The 20,006-nt window shown below is 44.6% G+C and overlaps 1 protein-coding gene across 3 annotated transcripts in view; it reads right to left on the bottom strand.

Annotated features, from left to right (window-relative positions):
- pde10a (phosphodiesterase 10A) overlaps window positions 1–19,593 on the bottom strand; it is a 251,321-nt gene extending 231,728 nt beyond the window's left edge. For all 3 annotated transcript variants that reach the window (XR_014620084.1, XM_084321416.1, XM_084321417.1), the window contains exon 1: window positions 19,378–19,593. Coding sequence is in view for 2 of the 3 variants with exons in the window: in XM_084321416.1 (XP_084177542.1) it covers window positions 19,378–19,441 (64 nt within the window). In the remaining variant the exon portion in view is untranslated. The remainder of the gene's footprint in view (window positions 1–19,377) is intronic.
- Window positions 19,594–20,006: the final 413 nt, after the last annotated feature.

Genomic DNA, 20,006 nt, shown 5'->3' with positions numbered 1-20,006 from the left:
CAGCCTTAGAGGCGCTGGCTATGAGGATATCATCCAAGTATACAAAAATAAAATCCAAGTCTCGTAGCATAGAGTCCATAAGGCGCTGGAACGTCTGTGCAGCGTTTTTGAGGCCGAATGGCATGCGCAGAAACTCAAATAGTCCAAATGGAGTTATGACTGCTGTTTTGGGGACATCCAGCGGTTGGACGGGCACCTGATGATACCCACGCACAAGGTCCACCTTGGAAAACATTAATTTCCCTGAAAGGCGGGCAGAAAAGTCCTGAATGTGCGGGACTGGGTACCGGTCCGGCGTCGTAGCATCGTTGAGCCGGCGGTAATCCCCACACGGGCGCCACCCGCCTCCCGGCTTGGGGACAATGTGGAGGGGGGAGGCCCATGGGCTGTCGGAGCGACGGACAATGCCGAGGCGTTCCATGTTCTCGAACTCTGCCTTGGCAATGCTGAGCTTGACCGGGTCGAGGCGCCGAGCCCGGGCATAGACTGGAGGGCCGGTCGTGGCGATATGATGTTCCACTCCATGCTTGGCTGTAGATGATGAGAACGTGGGCCGCGTGAAGCCCGGGAACTCGGCGAGAAGGTGTTGAAACTCATCTGCGGCGGAGAGCATGCTAGAGAGTCCGATGGAGTCTGCACCCCCAAGCGCACCAGCATAAGAGCAGAATGTAATGGCATCAATTAAGCGGCAATTTTTAACATCCACTAACAGTCCATAATCACACAAAAAATCAGCGCCTAGAAGAGGGACGGCTACATTAGCTGTGATAAAGTCCCAGCCAAACCGTTGGCCACTAAAACACATTTCGACATACCTGGTGCCGTATGTGCGGATGGGGGTGCCGTTGGCGGCCTCCATGGGGGGTCCGTGTCCGCCGGATAGGATGTCCACTCTAGAAGCCGGCAAGACGCTCCTCTGCGCGCCCGTGTCGCACATGAAACGCCGCCCGGAGATGGTGTCCTGGACAAACAGTAGCCTGCCAGCCTGACCGACGCTCATGGCCACTAACGAGCGCCGGCCCGGGCATTTCCCGGCCCACTGAAGCTGCACGGCGGGCGGCACTGCTTGGCTTTAGGTCCAAACCGTGCATGATAATAACACAGCCCCGCGTTCGCGTCACGCTGCTGGCGAGGGGCTGTCGCTGCGGCGGTGAAGTTCCAGTCTCCCGGCGGTGAAACAAAGGCTTGGGTTGGGAAAACTGCCGCTGCACAGTGCTGTTGACCAGCCAAAAAAAACGTATCAGCCTCCTCGGCCAGAGCGCGGCAATCGTCTATAGTGGTGTTGGCCAGAGCGGCCCGAACCGGAGAAGGCAGCTGACGCAGGAAAAGTTGCATGAAAAGGAAATCAGGCTTGTGCTCTCCCAATAAATCCAGCATCCTATCCATGAGCTCCGATGGCTTGCTATCACCGAGCCCTTGCAAAGAAAACAATCGGCTGGCCCGCTCGGTATCGGAAAGTTCGAATGTCTTTAACAGATGAGACTTGATCGTGAGATATTTATCTCGAGCCGGAGGGTTCTTTAGGAGGCTCACCACTCTGCTGGCTGTCGAACTTCCCAGGGCTGATACCACATAATAATATCTTGTTGTATCCGAGGTAATCTCACGCAGCTCGAACTGTGCCTCCGTTTGCGCAAACCATGCCGAGGCTGACGACTCCCAGAACTCAGGTAATTTCAGTGAAACTGCGTTCGTAGACATGTTGCCGCGGAAGCGTCTTCAAAACGTATAACAGGGTCACCACTGTAGAAATCGTCGGAAAGGAGAGACGCACAATTTCTATCTTGCAACCACACCAAGTAAGTAGTGTGTCATTTATTATCTTCTTAGCACAAGTGACAGCTGTCAGATCTATGCCGTGCTAAACTCTGACAGCTCCGCGTCACCAAAAACATTTTACGAATGACATTCCACCAGCGCGTCTTCTCTAAGCCCAACCCCCAACCAACCTCATTAAAGTGACAGTGCCCCATCAATACATCAAAACAATCTAATGGTGAATTATGTCCATAGCACCCACTACAATACGCTGATTTCATAAACAGCGTATATGCTCGCAAAGAACCAGAGAACAGTGACGGCGAATTTCCAACCAGAAAGAGCCTCACAACATTTCCCCTTGCTGTCTGGGACGAGCAGCAGGGAGCCGGTCTACAAGACACAGACACGGGTCCTCACATGACGAGCATGGGAATAACAACCGCGTCAATTCTGCTCCTTATGTAAGAGGGGAAGACAGCGGTTTTCCCAGAGAGACCTCAACGTGAGTAAACAATTGAAAAAGGTTCATGTAACACATTGGACCAATACTCTCTGAGGAGGAGGCTCTGAAAACTCTGAGGAGGCTCCCTCACTGAGAGGGAGGTTCTGAAACTCAGAGGAGGCTCTGAAACTCGGAGATTGCGCTCATCACCAATGCAAGAGACTCCGGTCTCGAATCCCGGTGTCAGCATTGCCTGTGGCTTGGGCCAGTCGTCATACTATCTCAATTGACAGAGGTAGCGGGTGGAAGTCGATGGGTGGGGATTGGACGATGTGGACAGCGACTCCTACAGGTCGGTTGGGTGACGCCTGCACAGCAGAGACAGGAAATATCGCGGGCAGCGTGAGCCTCCCACACGTTACTCCTCGCTACTGAGAGTCCACGCTGTCTGGTGAAAAGATGCGACAGGCTGCCTCCTCGTGTATCCTCACTACAGCCGACCAGTGGGAGGCATAGTCTAGCAACGTTCAAGACAGGGGAGGGGAGATTTGGCAATACAAAATTGGGATGGGAGAAAAATAGAAAAAATAAGGAGAAAAGGTGGATAAAAAAAAATAAATACTATTATCTTGGAAATGCATGATGTTTAGCGTGTAATAAACTACAAACTACAGCGTGTGGAAACAAACTATTATTCCCATGCTGGACTACAAGTAATGTTTGTCAAAATGAGCCACACCGTGTCTCTACAGCTATAATACAGAACACAAACACAGCTTCGCAAACATAGTGCAACGACCACGGAAACGACTAGATGGTAACTTTAACCAAACAGCGTGGCAGTCAAAGTGTTAACGCTGGCCCCAAACAGTGCAGATGGTGAAATCTAGTGGCCGTGAATGAGTTAATGACCAACATTGTTGCATTCTTTACCAAATAATTGAGGGAGACTGAGATTTGGAGTTGTCAGATGATGAGAGATTAGGACTTTGTACGAGGGACAGAAGAGCATGATGTGTACCAAATGCAAGATGTTTCTCTGCATTACCAAACAGAGAAAATGCTTCCAGGAGTAAAATAGAAAATGCAAAGTAAGAAATTAAGCACAATGAAGAATGGAGAATTTATGTTAGCCAAATAACTCAATTACAATAATAGATATAGATAAAATATTTTTATTTCATATTTGTTAAAGAAATAATTATTTATTTACTATTCTACAGCCATTTTCTACATTAACACATTGGTCGCCAACAACGTCGTAATTCGTTATTGCCCGCCATGCGTTGAACGCCAACAACATGGTAATTCGTTGTTGGGATCAATATTTCATTTTTTTTTTTTTCATAATTCATCCAGCCTGCCTCCGGGACTGCAGCGGCACCCTGTCTGATATTGCAACGCCTCAATACCGCCGCCTGGTGGATGATCAGGCGAGTTACACTCCACACCAAACTGGAAGTGGCGCTGGTGCATCGAGGAAATCCCTCCGGCAGTACTATCTTGTTACGTGGATCAGGACACAATCGAGTGCATTGGGATCGTTTTCTAAACGCAATAATCTATATGATTTCGGCATTTATTGCGTCATACAAACGGGAAATGGATCTAGCAGATCGACTTCAAATAATTGGAATATTTTTCCTCCAGTCTTATCGGCAAACGGTAAGCGGGATATAACGTTATTTTCAGCTTGATTGTCCATTTCTTTGTTTGCAATCCATCTGATCAATATATCAACCCATACTAAATAAAGCTGTTACTGACGATCAAGGAATTTTAAACGACCCCCCCCCCCTTTCCTTCACGCATGATGAAGCATAATGTATACCAATCATATACATTTGAATTTTTTAATATAGCGTGTATAGGAAAGAAACACCAATCGATAATCTATCATATGCTTCAGGGCCTATAACTCGCGTTTTTGGAATTACAGCAGAAAAGCTTAAAAACATACTTATATTCTCGACGGTATTAACACAACAATGTATGAATGAAAAAATATAACGTTCCCACATCCGGAACAATAGATACCCGATGTTGAATGGGCCATAGTAATGTCAATATAGCTATAATATTTAAAAAATTAAGAAGGTAAGGCAAAGAAGGTAAACATCTCCATTGGCTTACAGCGGTGGCAGACTGGGTATAATGATGGGCATACTGCGTGGCAATCAAAGTGTTAAGTTTGGTCGTCTTTTTACACGAAGATGGTCTTGGTGTCCACTACACTGGACATGCTGTAAAATTAAAAAAATATATAAATTTTTTTAAAGTCTAAATTGTAAAATGTTTTATTAGCCCTAATAGGTAGGAAATCACAAACAAATATAATTGTGAGGACACTTTTCTTTCCTCGGTTCCCAGGAGGATAATATACAACACCTGTAGCTCAACTGCAAAAACTGCTTTTTTTTATTTGATTAGATTTGTATTTGGACATTTTAAAAAACATCATAAAAACTAATTATCTTGACCAATTTGTATTCCTGAGGATATCACCTAAAAGCATTAATTAAAACACTTATTTCCAAGGTGGTCCTCGATGGAAGACATAAAAACATAAAAACACAGCACATATAGCCTACTCAATTGCACATTTTTGTTCAACTGCAAAAATGTATGCCTACTTATACAACGGCATGCAAATTTCTCGATTCTGATTGGCTGAAACAGTCCATTTACACGTCTTTATTGGCAACAATCCACGGTCCTGGGCTCAGGACCCGCCCACAACCGAATCACATATCACTCCGCCGGCTCACTCCGGGAGAAAACAAGATCGCGGACAACAAATGGATATGTTGATAGCGCCATAACGACTAAATATGAAGCGATTCTGTCACTGCGAATGTGTTAGTCCTTTAAACAATGTTGGATGATGTAATTGATGGGTCTTGAGTCATTCTAGAACAAAAGAAAAATCGTGATTTGATTGATTGATTAATTTGCATTTTTCTTTTCAATTTCTTTTTCCTTCTCTCTGACTGTCAGCGCTAGCTCTAGTCTCCACCCACCGCCACCCCCCCCCCCCCCCCCCCCCCCCCACACACACACACACACACACACACACACTCCTGTCTGCAACGCGGGTCAGACTGAGAGAGAGCTGGGTGCTGCGCTGTTCTAAGTGAGCATGGCCTATTGAGTTGATTGATTGATTGATTGCTAATTTTATTACTGTACGCTTGGTTTCCAACTGGTTAAGTTTAGGCCCTCTACAGTAGGTTTAAAAAAATAAATAAAAAAATAGGGCGAAGAAAACGTTTTTTTCCTATAGGGCAAAGAAAACTTTTTAATTTGTTGTTTTAATTTGTTTGTTTTTTCAATAAATCTTCAATTAATGTGTGTTTATTGTATAGAAATAAGGTTGGATGAATGTGGCAGTTGTATAAAAGCTTTAAACCACTTGCAGTCGTGATTTGTGAACAATAAACCATGCCTAGGGGGGTCTAACGACCACCCCTAGGCATGGTTTATTGTTCACAAACCACTCCTGCGCGTGATGTAATGCTTAATTATGTATTAGCCTACAGGGAAAAACACATTCACAACAGGCAGCAACGTTTATTTTCAGCCAAGTATGGTAATAAGGTAACTATTCAGTGGCGTCGCGTGGGTAAAATAACAGGGGAAGCCAAAAAAGAATTATAAAAAAAAATTATTAAATATTTTTATTAATATTTTTTTTTTTTTATTTAAGTCAAGCAGTATGGCTCGGCGGCCAGTCAAACTTTATTTTTATTTATTTAACAGATTTTAACAGCGTTTTTAAAATCACGCAACATTTTCAGGGTCGCGAGCCGACCTTTTCCCCTCGTTTTCGATGATGGAAGTGATTTAGGAAAAGCTTCGGCACGCCGAGAGGTACCCGTGGATTTAATCTCGCGAGGATCGGGGCAATATTCGGCCCGTGGGAGCAGTCACGGGTTAATACAATGTTCAGAGTGCAGAGGGGAGGTGTGCAGAGGGGAATCCACACTCTTCTCACAGCCCCGTTTTAAACTTTTAGGGTGTGGCAGTCAGCTCGAATCTGATTGGCTAGGATCGGTTTTGGACTCTACATACATGAATCACATGGTTGAGGCTGGAGAAAGAGACCTACCCCCCCCCTCCTCTCCTCTATAACTGCAGTGAGCACAGTGAGTCTGACAGTGTGTTAGAGGGAGTGAGAAGGAGAAGAGGGAGACATTTAAATGAAAAAGATGAAAAAATTAAAAAGAATGTAAACTATATTAAAAAATTATATATATATATATATATATATATATATATATATATATATATATATTTTTGTTTTTTTTTTTTTTTTCATATTTGATACTTGATATTAATTCATATTTTAATAGGGAGGCCTGGCTTCCGTTGGCTTCCATAAGGATTTGCCACTGTAACTATTAGGATATATATAATACTGTACCAATATGGTGTAGAATAAATAGTATGATTTAGTTATATTATAATAAAATAGAAATTAGATAGTATATAGAAGTATAATACATTATATAAGTGTGTGTGTGTGGGGGTGTGTGTGTGTAAATGAATTAACCTAAATATGTAGTTTGACTGATAGATAGACAAAATGGGTTTATTTATGTTGATTTAATTTGGTTGTGTTGATGTTAAATTTTTATTTATTTTTTGCAAAATGGGTATATTCTGTTTGGTTTTACACAATATGTCTATCGGTGTGTTGTACGTGTGTAGGGGCAGGTATATATAAGATTTTTTCTTCTTCCTGTTCCTTTCGGCCATGGTATTTTTTGTGAATTATGTGAATATGTACTGTTGGACTGTGGTGATTCCATGTACGGATAAATAAAATGATGATGATGATGATGATATATATGGTATGGATTACTTACTGTTATAACTTATTACTATCTGTGGTAGCTCTAGTCTCCACCTACACAAATTGTTTTTGTGCTGTCAATTGAGCATGCACCTTCACGTGGTCGTGGTAGGCACATTAACTGTAGGTCAAACTCCCCAAACAAACAAGCACACCATTGATTTAATTGCCATATAAATCACATAAAAATATCTAACTATTAGTCCTCTCTGAACATGAATATAAAACAAAAAGGTGATCTATTAACTGTGTAAACATTATGCAATATTCATCATTGATATTTGAATACTTGAAATCTGTATGAACTGAGTAGTTAGTATCAATCATTAATTGAATAAACAACTATTTGCTCATTACCAGTAATGTATTGTTTAAATTGTACAGCTTTTTTCACATCTTTGTCAGGGAATTCCAACAATTCTGGACCTGAATGTACCAGTTAATTGTAATCATCTCTCCTCTCCTTATTAAGCCAGGTTGTGGAGGAGAGAGACAGGGATGAACAGGCTATAGAAGACTACTATGCCCATCCTGAGCCTGCTATGATGCAGGTGTTTTTACATCACCACCCAAAACAAGATTCAGCCAAGAGCGAGTGAGTACACTGGTCCACTTGCACTGGTACACTTGTCCATGGCATTTACTACCCAGCTTTGTAGTGGTTTGGGGGAATAGTACAGTAGGTACGCATATTTAAGGAGCCCCAAGGATGGTGTACTGGTGGGTGGTGTCCGATCGATTGTGGTGGGCCGGTCGGGGCCAAAAATGCCAGGGCAGATTTTTTGTCCCAGACAGTCCAGCCCTGCATGGGATATAGTATAATAAATTATGTCAGGATTTTGGACCCCTAACCCTATTTCCTACTTATCAATAATGGTGGAGTTCTTTCTCAACACAGTTTGTGCTGTTCTTCATACTGGACACCTGCACCTCTGGCTAGTTAGGGTTAGTCACAATTCGAATGCAAAATTTATGTCAAGGTTTGTACAGACAGGAGTGTGGCCCGGTTGACTTTGCATTTGTTTTTGTGGCTAACTAGCTGGAGCTACTGGTATCCAGTATGAAGAACGGGGTGGACTGTGATGAGAAAGGACTCTACTGATCAAGAACATGACAAGTAGGATATAGGGATAGGGGTCCAAAATTCTGAAATTACCCTTTAAAGGAACACACCACCATTATGGGAAATGTGATTACAGTCTTCTCCAGAGTCAGACAAGAAGATAGATTCCAATTTCCTCTCTGTGCGTTCAGTAGAAAGCTATCGAGCTCCAAGCTAGCCTAGCTTAGCACAAATTAATTAAAGCAGATACGGACCACTAACCAGTAACCAAGCTTAAATCTGAGAGAGAGGTGTATTTGGCCAACAGCTGGGCTAGTGGTCCGTATCCGCTTCCATTCATTTGTGCTAAGCTATGGTAGCTTGCAGCCGGATAGCTTTCTACTGAACACACAGAGAGGAAATTGTTATCTATCTTCTTGTCTGACTCTGGAGAAGACGGTAAGCGCATTTCCCATAATGTTGGCGTGTTCCTTTAAAGGGGAACTATTTTACTATTTCTTTCACTATTTGGGCACTTTTACACAATTCATGTGAGTCTATGGAACACCTCTGTAATATATATATTTTTTTTATTCATTGTTATGTATTTCTAATCAAGTCCTCAAAAACAGCATTTTTCTACCTCAAGATCTCAAGCTGTTTTGAGCCTGGGCTCCAACCACTGCGCCACTTCCCCGCCGCCTGAACATTAACATGCAGCGGTGTCTTTCTGACATCACATATAGGGCACATTTTCAAATGACTCAGTTCAGTGAGGGTGAATATTGTGAGAGGAGAATTGGAAGAATGCGCCAATATGAGAATTTTGAGACATAGATCATATTAATATAAGTTCACATAGCTAGGAAACAATGCTAAACACTCAAAAAGGCCATTTATAAGATAGTTCCCCTTTAAGGTCTCACATTTCTTTTTTAACATCTTTCCAAATGTCAGCCATTACAATCACATCAACAATTTTAAAGAGGTCTTTCTGTGTGACTGTATTCGTTTGCAGAAGGACAATAATGTATGACTACGCAGTTGATGGAACCCTACGACCATTAGTCAAGTCAGAGTTTGTTTAGCAGAGGACAGCCCCACCTCAGACACAATGAATCACTCTCTGAGCCTCAACCCATCCCCTGGACGTCATGCTGCAAGAGGGCAAGAAAAGTGTGTCAAGCGCAATTCCAAATTTAGCCCTGAATTAAATGATAGTCTGCGGACATCATGGTTCCATGACAAAGGAAGCATACATGCGTGCAAAGCTACAATGTTAGATTGCAACAAAAAAGGAAAAGTAGTCAGGATACACACACACACATCCAACAAGGACACATATAGTGTCATAGATATGAAGCGTTTTACACAAAGTGCATTTCCCATCTGCCGCCACTAGGGGCAGAACGACTAACTGTGAGTGAGTGAGTTACGGAGTTACTGCTTGAGTGAGTTGGTGACCTACTGTCACAGAGATACTGCTTTGCATCTAAAAAATACGTGCAAGGCGCAGGACTTAGGAACTAGCAAAATAATAACGATAGAGTCCGCACAACATTCTAGAATGCTCCCAAAATCATTTATCCCATCGACGTTTTTCGACCACGCTGGAACCCTACCTAGATCACTCAATTCCCTGTGAGGACTGTTGTGAGTACATTGTAAATAAAACAGAAGAAACACTCAGAAGGAGCACCTCCCGCTGTGCTCTGTGGTGTCGGTTGGCCGGTGCCCGTGTGCCACGCATCTGCTCCATCACTTCCTCTGTCAGTTGGACAAACTGCAACACTGGAAGTGTCACTCAACCCAACTGCACTTTACTGCACCTGGATAATACTTGCCCATTCTTATGTATATACAAAACACAATATCTGATATAATATCCATATAGCCTACAACAGTGCTGTATATGCTTTGAAACCTCACTAGACAAATCTAATATTAGGCCAAGAACATGCTAGTCCTTCCTAAGTCCTCTTCTCCCCTTGTTGGCCTGTCTGTGTGACTGGTCTGCTGTTATTATTAATGCCTGTCTGTGTGACTGGTCTGCTGTTATTATTAATGCCTGTCTGTGTAACTGGTGTGCTGTGGAGCAATGTCATGTCCGTGTTGTTTACTGTCTTGAGGTGTCCTGTATACACTTGCATGTCTGGTATGCATTAATGGTGGAAAATAGTGTCCCTTTGTAGGACGATCAACCATCTATCTTACAAAAAAAAATAAAAAAATAGGACTTCAATATTTTTTGGGTGATAGCTGTATCAATAGTAACACAGTCATACCAGAAGTATACTTAACGGAGCATGGGTCTGTCAAAGTTACTATATCTACAAAACCTTCTGTTTAATCATCTTCCATTTATTAATTTGCTTAGATTTTTCAGGTCTGGTCAATTTTAGCAAGGTGTTATTCACAGTCAAAGATATACATTTTTTGTATTGATATTCTCATTTGGTTCATTCCCTGAGATCCATAGATGTCCCTAGAATCAGATACCAAGAACATGCAAATGGACCATATTAAAAAAGTCTCTAAATGTGTATTCTACGTTCTTATGGAATGAATGAGATAAAAAAAATAAAGTTATACAATTTATTAATTTTTTCGTTTTTTATTCATTTTGAGTCAATTTTTATAACGCGATAATTTTCGGTGTAATTAATTAATCTAATTAACGCGATAAACTGACAGCCCTGATAGAACACTTATGGTGCCTTACTAACTAACAGTAACTCCAACTGTTACTGAAGGTTCTGATGATACCGGTACGACGATGTCCGAGTAACGGGATAAGATGCATGACATGTTCCATGTTAAGATGTATGACAGGGACAGTAGGTGCTCTATGATAAGATGTATAACAGGGACAGTAGGTGCTCCATGTTAAGATGTATAACATGGACAGTAGGTGCTCCATGTTAAGATGTATAACAGGGACAGTAGGTGCTCCATGATAAGATGTATAACAGGGACAGTAGGTGCTCCATGATAAGATGTATAACAGGGACAGTAGGTGCTCCATGTTAAGATGTATAACAGGGACAGTAGGTGCTCCATGTTAAGATGTATAACAGGGACAGTAGGTGTTCCATGTTAAGATGTATAACAGGGACAGTAGGTGCTCCATGATAAGATGTATAACAGGGACAGTAGGTGCTCTATGTTAAGTGTGACTATGTATGACTAGACTAGAAGTCTTTATTTGTCATGCAGTTTAACACACACACGCAAGATGGGCGACCCACAGGAACACACACACACATGCACTGAGTGCAGTGGCGGTTGGAATGCCCCACGGGCCCCGAGGCGAGATTGACAGCTCGGCCCCCCCCCCCCCCCCCGATATTTATTGTATAAAAAAAAAAAAAAAAAAAAATCCAACATGAAACAAAACATATCACAATACAATAATAATACGTCAAATGTATATACTCTCTTTTCTGGACTCTTTTCGTATCACAAACAGTACTGTATTTGCAAATCTGGTATGTCATGTATAGATGTAGCACTACTGTCTATCTGTATGTCATTATGTTATAATGAATTGAAAATGGGGGACCCTGATGTAAACAAGACGAAAGTGTTTCTCTGGTCTGCATCCCCTTAACAATTGTATGTATTGAGCTGTACTGTATTGTACCCATTCTGCAATCTGTTAAATAAAGTTTTCATTCATTCACCATGACATGTTTAGGTATTTGGCCAGATCCAGCTTGTCTGTGATGAGAGTGTTTTCTGTCTTTATGATTGACTATCATCATTAGATATTTCAGTTTCGTTATTACAGTAGCTGGCTAACAGTACGTTAGTTGACTAATACCAGAGTCAGAATTGGGTAATATGCCGACTACTGGCAGTGATGCGACCTATGTTACCACATAACTTTTGTCATCTCTGGTACTATGCAGTGCACTATGCAAAACGGCAAAGAGATAGGTAACGTTCGTTAAGTGCCAAATTACCATCATCATGATACACCCTCACATAATTCACAAAGTGTTCACATGCGCCACCCATGTGGTAACCTAGAAATACCATAGATTGTGGCTAGGTGGTAACGTATATGTTTTCTATGATCACTATGAATTGAAAATGGGGGACCCTGATGTAAACAAGACAAACGTCTTTCTCTGGTCTGCATCCCCTTAACGAGCCGTACTGTATTGTACCCATTCTGCAATCTGTTAAATAAAGTTTTCATTCATTCATTCACATTACGTTAGTTAGCATCCAAGCTAGCGTGATAACGTTAGTAGTACTAGGTAGCTTACCTGCAATAATGTTGTCATCGTCCTGGACAGATAAGACTTGTTAAATCATAATATATCCACACTTTGTGCTGGTAAATGTCCCCTTTAGCTGCTCGGCGTCGTCGGATTTTAATACACCACGGTGGTGATGTGGGGGACCCTGATGTAAACAAGACGAAAGTCTTTCTCTGGTCTGCATCCCCTTAACAATTGTATGTATTGAGCTGTACTGTACTGTACCCATTCTGCAATCTGTTAATAAAGTTTTCATTCATTCATGTTTCAGGTGACTTATTATGTTGTGTTTCTCTGATGTCGCGTTCACTTTACGTGGGAAGAAGCGGAAGAACCAGAGGACATCTCGTTGCTACAACTAGGAAGCCTTCACGCATTGACTCGTTCAAAACGCCCACATCCATACTTCCGCAATTCGTGACGCGAAGTGGGAGATATCGGGGTCTATAAAAAATCCCATATGTCCTAGTAGGAATTACAACTAGGAGGCTGACGTGAATGGTTTTTCCCAGTCGGAAGCTGATTCTTCCGATTCTTCCCACGTAACGTGAACGCGACATCAGAGAAAAATATCAGCTCCGCGCTGCTTGTGAGATTTACGTGGCTACGTCACAGCCAAGGAAAGGGAGCGCTGGATTTGTGCAAAACGCCCTGTTCCTAAACCACACGCTATCAGTCGTACTCGTACCACAGTACTGGCAAAACGGGAGGAGCCTAGAATCAAAACAAACGCACCAGTCCCAGTTGCCGTTACCACCAGTTGTGTTCGATCCAGTCCCACACGCGAACGGCAACTCCATTCAGTCCCGGGCCTGGGCCCGGGGCCGGAGGGGGGGCCGGGGCCCGGGCCCCCCCTCCCGCCAGACGGTGGGCGGGCCCTAAGGCCGCTGCCTCCCCTGCCGCGCCTATAGCTCCGCCCCTGACTGAGTCGCTGATGAAATGTCTCTCTGCACTTTTCCCATCCCGTTGTCCTTCCCCCCATGGGCAGCCGGGAGCAGATAGGGCGTCAACGTGAGCCGTGCCCCCGGGGACCAATCCAAGTGCTCCTGTCCGTCTTCGTCAAGGACGCCACAGCGTTAGCGATCTGTTGTGCATGGTTTTCCATTGGGTTTATCTTATCGGGGGGGAAACCCTTGCGAGCACGGGGAGAACATGCAAACTCCACACAGAAAGGCCTGGGAGATACCCCACCTGAGTACCTGGCATCATGGAAACCTGGTCCCCAAGCGGGAATCGAACCCTGGACCTTCTTGCTGTGAGGCGACAGTGTTCCCTCCTCTTCCTCATCCTCCTCCGCTTCATCATCTCCTTTGTCTTCTTCGTCTTCTTCCTCTCCTTCATCTTCATCATCTGCTACTGCCTCACCCTCGTCCTCTCCACCTGTTTTCTCCGTCTCAGTGGCTTCTCCTCCGTCGTTTCCACTCTTCTTGGCAGCCCCACCGGTCTCACCTCTCGTACCCTGCTCCTCGTAGCGCTTCCAGGGCGTGCATGTACACTGCTCGTACTTTTCATCACATCCCCTGCACTTTCGTTCAGTGTCACACTCTCGAGCGTAGTGACCTTGCTGGGCACATTTGTGACATTTGAAGTCCGGGCAATCTCTCAGGACGTGACCAGGCTGAAGACACAGCCTACAAACTCGCACCTGCCTATTATGGATCACTCGAAAATGTTCCATCCCCTGTTGAGTCTCAAACCGGGTCGAATACGGCAGGGATTTGACATACTCAGTGAACTTCACTTTTACGAACCTTGTGCCGTCTATAATGTCCGTTCCAGGCCACGTCCTTCTCTTGATCTGCGTTACCGCCGCCACTCCCCATAGCTTCAGTTTCTCGAGAATGTCCTCATCCGTTACGTATAAAGGCAGACCCAAAAAAGAGACGACAACCTCATCGTTCGACAGTTCTGTTGCCATTATTCTACTGTCCTTGATTTTAAATCCGTCCATCAGTTTCTCCTTCACCTTCTCATCCATCAACATGATTTCATACTTCTTGGGCGTCTTGTATCGACATCCAATGACAGTCCCACACTCCGACTTTATCGCCCTCAAAAGCTCCATCATTGTGACTCTATCAGGCCCCTCAATGTCTACCTCAACTGTTAATCTTAACTCATATTTTCGTTCATTCATTTCATCCGTCTGTCTCGGAATCCGCCCACCGTTCCATGATAAGATGTATAACAGGGACAGTAGGTGCTCCATGATAAGATGTATAACAGGGACAGTAGGTGCTCCATGATAAGATGTATAACAGGGACAGTAGGTGCTCCATGATAAGATGTATAACAGGGACAGTAGGTGCTCCATGATAAGATGTATAACAGGGACAGTAGGTGCTCCATGTTTTTTTTTTGATCCACTTTTTCTCCCATTTTCTATATTTTCTCCCATCCCAATTTCGTATCATCCAATTCAACCCTCCCCTGTCACGGACGCTGTTTCTTGCCTCCCACAAGCCGGCTGCAATGTGGACTAAGTCATACATAGCACAAGTCCCCTCCGGTACTTGAGGTAACAGCAGTCGCATCTTTTCACCTGCGCAGCTCGATCTCTCAGTGGCGAGGAGTAACGCGTGGGAGGCTCACGCTGCCCCCGACACTTCCTGATTCTACTGCGCAGGCGCACCAACCGACCTGTAGGAGTCACTGTCCACAACGCCCGATCCCCACCCATCAGTTTCCCACCCCCTAATACGGCCAATGTGTATTAGTACGGACGACCAGCTAAACTGAAAGCAAATGTGGAGCGCTGGGCTCGAACTGACGAGCCCAGCGTCTCCAGCATTTCGTGGCGAGCGCCTTGCCCACTACGCCACGTAGCCGCCCAAGTAGGTGCTCCATGTTAAGATGTATAACAGGGACAGTAGGTGCTCCATGTTAAGATGTATAACAGGGACAGTAGGTGCTCCATGTTAAGATGTATAACAGGGACAGTAGGTGCTACATAAGATGTATAACAGGGACAGTAGGTGCTCCATGTTAAGATGTATAACAGGGACAGTAGGTGCTCCATGTTAAGATGTATGACTAGACTAGAAGTCTTTATTTGTCATGCAGTTTAACACACACACACGCGAGATGGGCGACCCACAGGAACACACACACACATGCACTGAGTCGCTGATGAAATGTCTCTCTGCACTTTTCCCATCCCGTTGTCCTTCCCCCCATGCAGGGCTGTACAGTGCGACGAGATGGTCGCGAATTGCCCCTTTAATTGGCCGTTGCGATTGGTAAATATTATCTGGGGGCGAGCTTGCGAGCAGTGCTTTCAAGCCTTGCATTCGCATTTCACTCCTAAATTATCCAAGGCGTGTGATGACGCCACTCACGCGAGCTGAGCAGTGAGCACTCAGCAGGTATGATCAGCGGGAACAATCGACTGAGCACTCACTCTGATAGACTGGCTGACTGTCTGATTTAGCTATGAAGAAAAGTAAAGTTAGTATTGCTTCATATTTTCGACGTGTTCGACCTCCTATAGTGAGCCGAACTGAACTGAACTCAGACACACAGAGAGAGCTGCGGCGTCTGCTGCTCCTCCTCCCTCCCGCACCCGTGGCTGTTGTAAACACTAGTCTCTAGTGGGACACTGGGACCTCGGTGAGCCTGCCAGCCGGCTAGCTACTGATATCAACAAATCCTCCAGCAAGTCTAGTAGTGCATGATAGCTCGCGTTAGCTTACTGTTCAAAACTAAACGTCCCATTAAACTAAATAGTTCAGATAGCTCCTGATATCAATGTCTTATAAGTTATAACACTGAGTCGATGCGTATTCGAGCTGAGGGCACGCTGAATATAGTCAATAGGGTCCAGCTGCAGCGCCGGAGAATCCTGGCCGTAGCTGGAGGCTACAGTATAGGGTCCAGCTGCAGCTCCGGAGAATCCTGGCCGTAGCTGGAGGCTACTCGAGTACACACAGACAGTGGAGCTGGTTGCATATAGCGAGCATTTTGACTTGTTGCGTGGTGGCGATGTCTCGCAGATAATACAGCTACAAGTATGATTATATAATATATATATTTCTATTAAAAAAATATATACAATTTTTTTTTCTTTTTTTTTTAAATCAAAAACAATCGATATAAATAATGGTAAATAGTTATTTAAAAATGTGCCCCTAAAAAATATTTTTTGCCCCTAAATTTCTCATTTAGGGGCAAGTGTGCCCCTAGTGAAAAAGCTTAGCGTACAGCCCTGCCATGGGCAGCCGGGAGCAGATAGGGCATCAACGTGAGCCGTGCCCCTGGGGACCAATCCAAGTGCTCCTGTCCGTCTTCGTCAAGGACGCCACAGCGTTAGCGATCTGTTGTGCATGTTTTTCCATTGGGTTTATCTTATCGGGGGGAAACCCTTGCGAGCACGGGGAGAACATGCAAACTCCACACAGAAAGGCCTGGGAGATACCCCACCTGAGTACCTGGCATCGTGGAAACCTGGTCCCCAAGCGGGAATCGAACCCTGGACCTTCTTGCTGTGAGGCGACAGTGTTAACCACTACACCACCGTGCCGCTCTATAACAGGGACAGTAGGTGCTCCATGTTAAGAGATGTATAACTGGGACAGTAGGTGCTCCATGATAAGATGTATAACAGGGACAGTAGGTGCGCCATGTTAAGATGTATAACAGGGACAGTAGGTGCTCCATGTTAAGATGTATAACAGGGACAGTAGGTGCTCCATGTTAAGATGTATAACAGTGACAGTAGGTGCTCCATGATAAGATGTATAACAGGGACAGTAGGTGCTCCATGTTAAGATGTATAACAGGGACAGTAGGTGCTCCATGTTAAGATGTATAACAGGGACAGTAGGTGCTCCATGTTAAGATGTATAACAGGGACAGTATGTGCTCCATGTTAAGATGTATAACAGGGACAGTAGGTGCTCCATGTTAAGATGTATAACAGGGACAGTAGGTGCTCCATGTTAAGATGTATAACAGGGACAGTAGGTGCTCCATGTTAAGATGTATAACAGGGACAGTAGGTGCTCCATGTTAAGATGTATAACAGGGACAGTAGGTGCTCCATGTTAAGATGTATAACAGGGACAGTAGGTGCTCCATGTTAAGATGTATAACAGGGACAGTAGGTGCTACATGTTAAGATGTATAACAGGGACAGTAGGTGCTCCATGTTAAGATGTATAACAGGGACAGTAGGTGCTCCATGTTAAGATGTATAACAGGGACAGTAGGTGCTACATGTTAAGATGTATAACAGGGACAGTAGGTGCTCCATGTTAAGATGTATGGAGACTGGAGATATTCTCAGGTTAGCTATAGGTATGTGAAATTACAAAACGAGAAAGATTAGTTTCTACAAATGCAATACCAATGCTAATCCTGAACATGCATGGATTTCGTCTGTCACCATTAATTATACAGACTTAATATTAGGCTAATCCATTACAGTGGTATATTGATATCTGTGCAATTTGGTAACACCAGGTCAAATATTATGTGATTACAGTGTTGTTGTTATTATTACAGAGAGGTGACTGATGCAGAGCCATTCCTCTGGTTCCACATCAGTGCTTTGTGTGAAAGTCTGTCTTTAAACTTAATATTAATATATAAAATAAAAGTCACTGTACTATTACTCAACTCACTCACTACATCACCCACAGCTCTCTCTCTTAAGGCGCTCCCATAGTCCAGCAGACTGTACACAGAGCAGACTCCGCGGATGTCCGCGCGGACGTCCGCGCGGCTATTTGAGCTTTGATCTCAGCGGACAGCAGACCCACAGGTGCGAAGCTCCTATTTCCTGACGCGCGGACATCCGCGCCGCTGACTTGGTGTCACACAAAACGCTGCTCGGCGTTTTGGTTGACATCGAACTGCATTAAATGTGACACTGCTCGAGCGATTGGTGGCGCGAGGAGAGAGATGAGCCCGTGAAGCGCTCTCTCTCTCTCTCTCTCTCTCTCTGCTCTCGCTCTCTCGCTCTCTCTCTCTCTCGCTGATAATGTTCCCTCTGATCTGCCAGTACAGTAGAACAGACAGAATTGTGGGAAATGTAGTAAAACTGGTGCGAGAAATGTAGGAAATAGACCGCGGACGTCCGCTTGACTCCGCTGAGATCTGCTCGACTATGAAAGCTCAAAGAGCCGCGCGGACATCCGCAGAGTCTGCTCTGTGTACAGTCTGCTGGACTATGGGAGCGCCTTTACACACACACACGCGCGCACACACACACGCACGCACACACACCTTTCCTTGATCAGACGTTGGTCGAATGTTTTCTTTTAATCACTATTATGTTTGTTTGTTTGTTTGTTTGTTTTTGCGGGGGGTTGCGTGATGCCATGTCTATTAAAATGTAAAGTAAAGAGAGGACCTATATCTGACGCAGCGGGCTGCTGGGGAAATGTGCACCAAATGCCAATAGCTGATACGCAATATTATATATGTATCCACTTCTCTTTAATGCGCCTGTGATTTAACAGGATGGCAACAACTTCTTACAAGTAACGAGGTCCAGCTACGCGTGGTGGCGGCGGCGAGGAATGCGAGCGGCCGAGCGCGCATGCCGTCTAGACAATTATTATTATATTATATGCATTATTAATATTATTCTTGTTTTTTTTAATGAAACATAGCATTCACTTTCAAATCGCTCACATTATGAATAGCGTAACCTACACCCTCCAATAAAGTCCCCACCCATTGCAATCCAGATCAGCTATCAATCTGTCATTCATAAAGTTGTGTCGGCCAACAGCCCAGTTACAAGTCCAGTTGAAACGTTTGATCATTTTGAAATGCTTTATCATTTCGTGAGCTGTTGTTTATCAATTGTCAAAGAAGTTCAATCACTCCAGCGCAGACAAACTACAGATCATCCTCCATCAAACATTTAAACAATCTGTTTCTACGCATGCAGACCTGTAAAGGTGAGAGCGACTCCTTTGCGCATATGCCCCAGACTAGTGTGTGTGAGGTGTATACTCTCAAAAAGAGTGAGTAAAAAAATTAAAAAAAATTAAGTACATACTTGCACCCAGAAAACAGTCCGTTAACCTTCTGAAACAGCTTGTTGAAGACGGACCATCTTCCATGTCGGATTGCGAGCGCAAAGGGGGAGAGAGAGAGAGAGGAGGAGAAAAGCGCGCCTCTGCTGAAACTTGTGCGTCTGGCGGTCCGCTGCAAACCCAACGATCCGTCCAGACCCGCGTTCAACACGAAGCTCCGAAGGTCCTTTTAGCAGTAGGCTACGATGCCGCGAGCAGTGCTTGAAAAGCACGGTAAAGACGAGAGCAAAATGCCCCCCACCCCACCCCCTCTCACCCCCACCTCCTCTCCCTCCTCCTCCTCCTCCTCCTCCTCCTCCTCCTTCTCCTCCTCCTCCCCACCACCACCACCCCACCTCTCGCCGAGGTGTAGCTAGACAGTCGGTCCGCCTCCTCGGCGCGGCAGCTCTGTGAATGTGTAGAGGATGAAGGGAGGAACAGGAGGGCTGACGGAGGAATGGGAGGAAACACCGCAGGGGGAACTGCTGCTGCTGCTACTCCTCCTGTGTGGCGTCGCCGAAAGGGCTGAACCACATGCCCAATAAGCACACTCTCTCTCCGGAGGCAGGCTGCTCTCTCTCTCTCTATCTCTCTCTCACCCTCTCTATATCCC

Source organism: Notolepis coatsorum (genome assembly GCF_963971535.1).
Source record: "Notolepis coatsorum genome assembly, chromosome: 9".
NCBI lineage: Eukaryota > Metazoa > Chordata > Actinopteri > Aulopiformes > Paralepididae > Notolepis > Notolepis coatsorum.
This window is presented reverse-complemented; position numbering and strand designations above follow the sequence as displayed.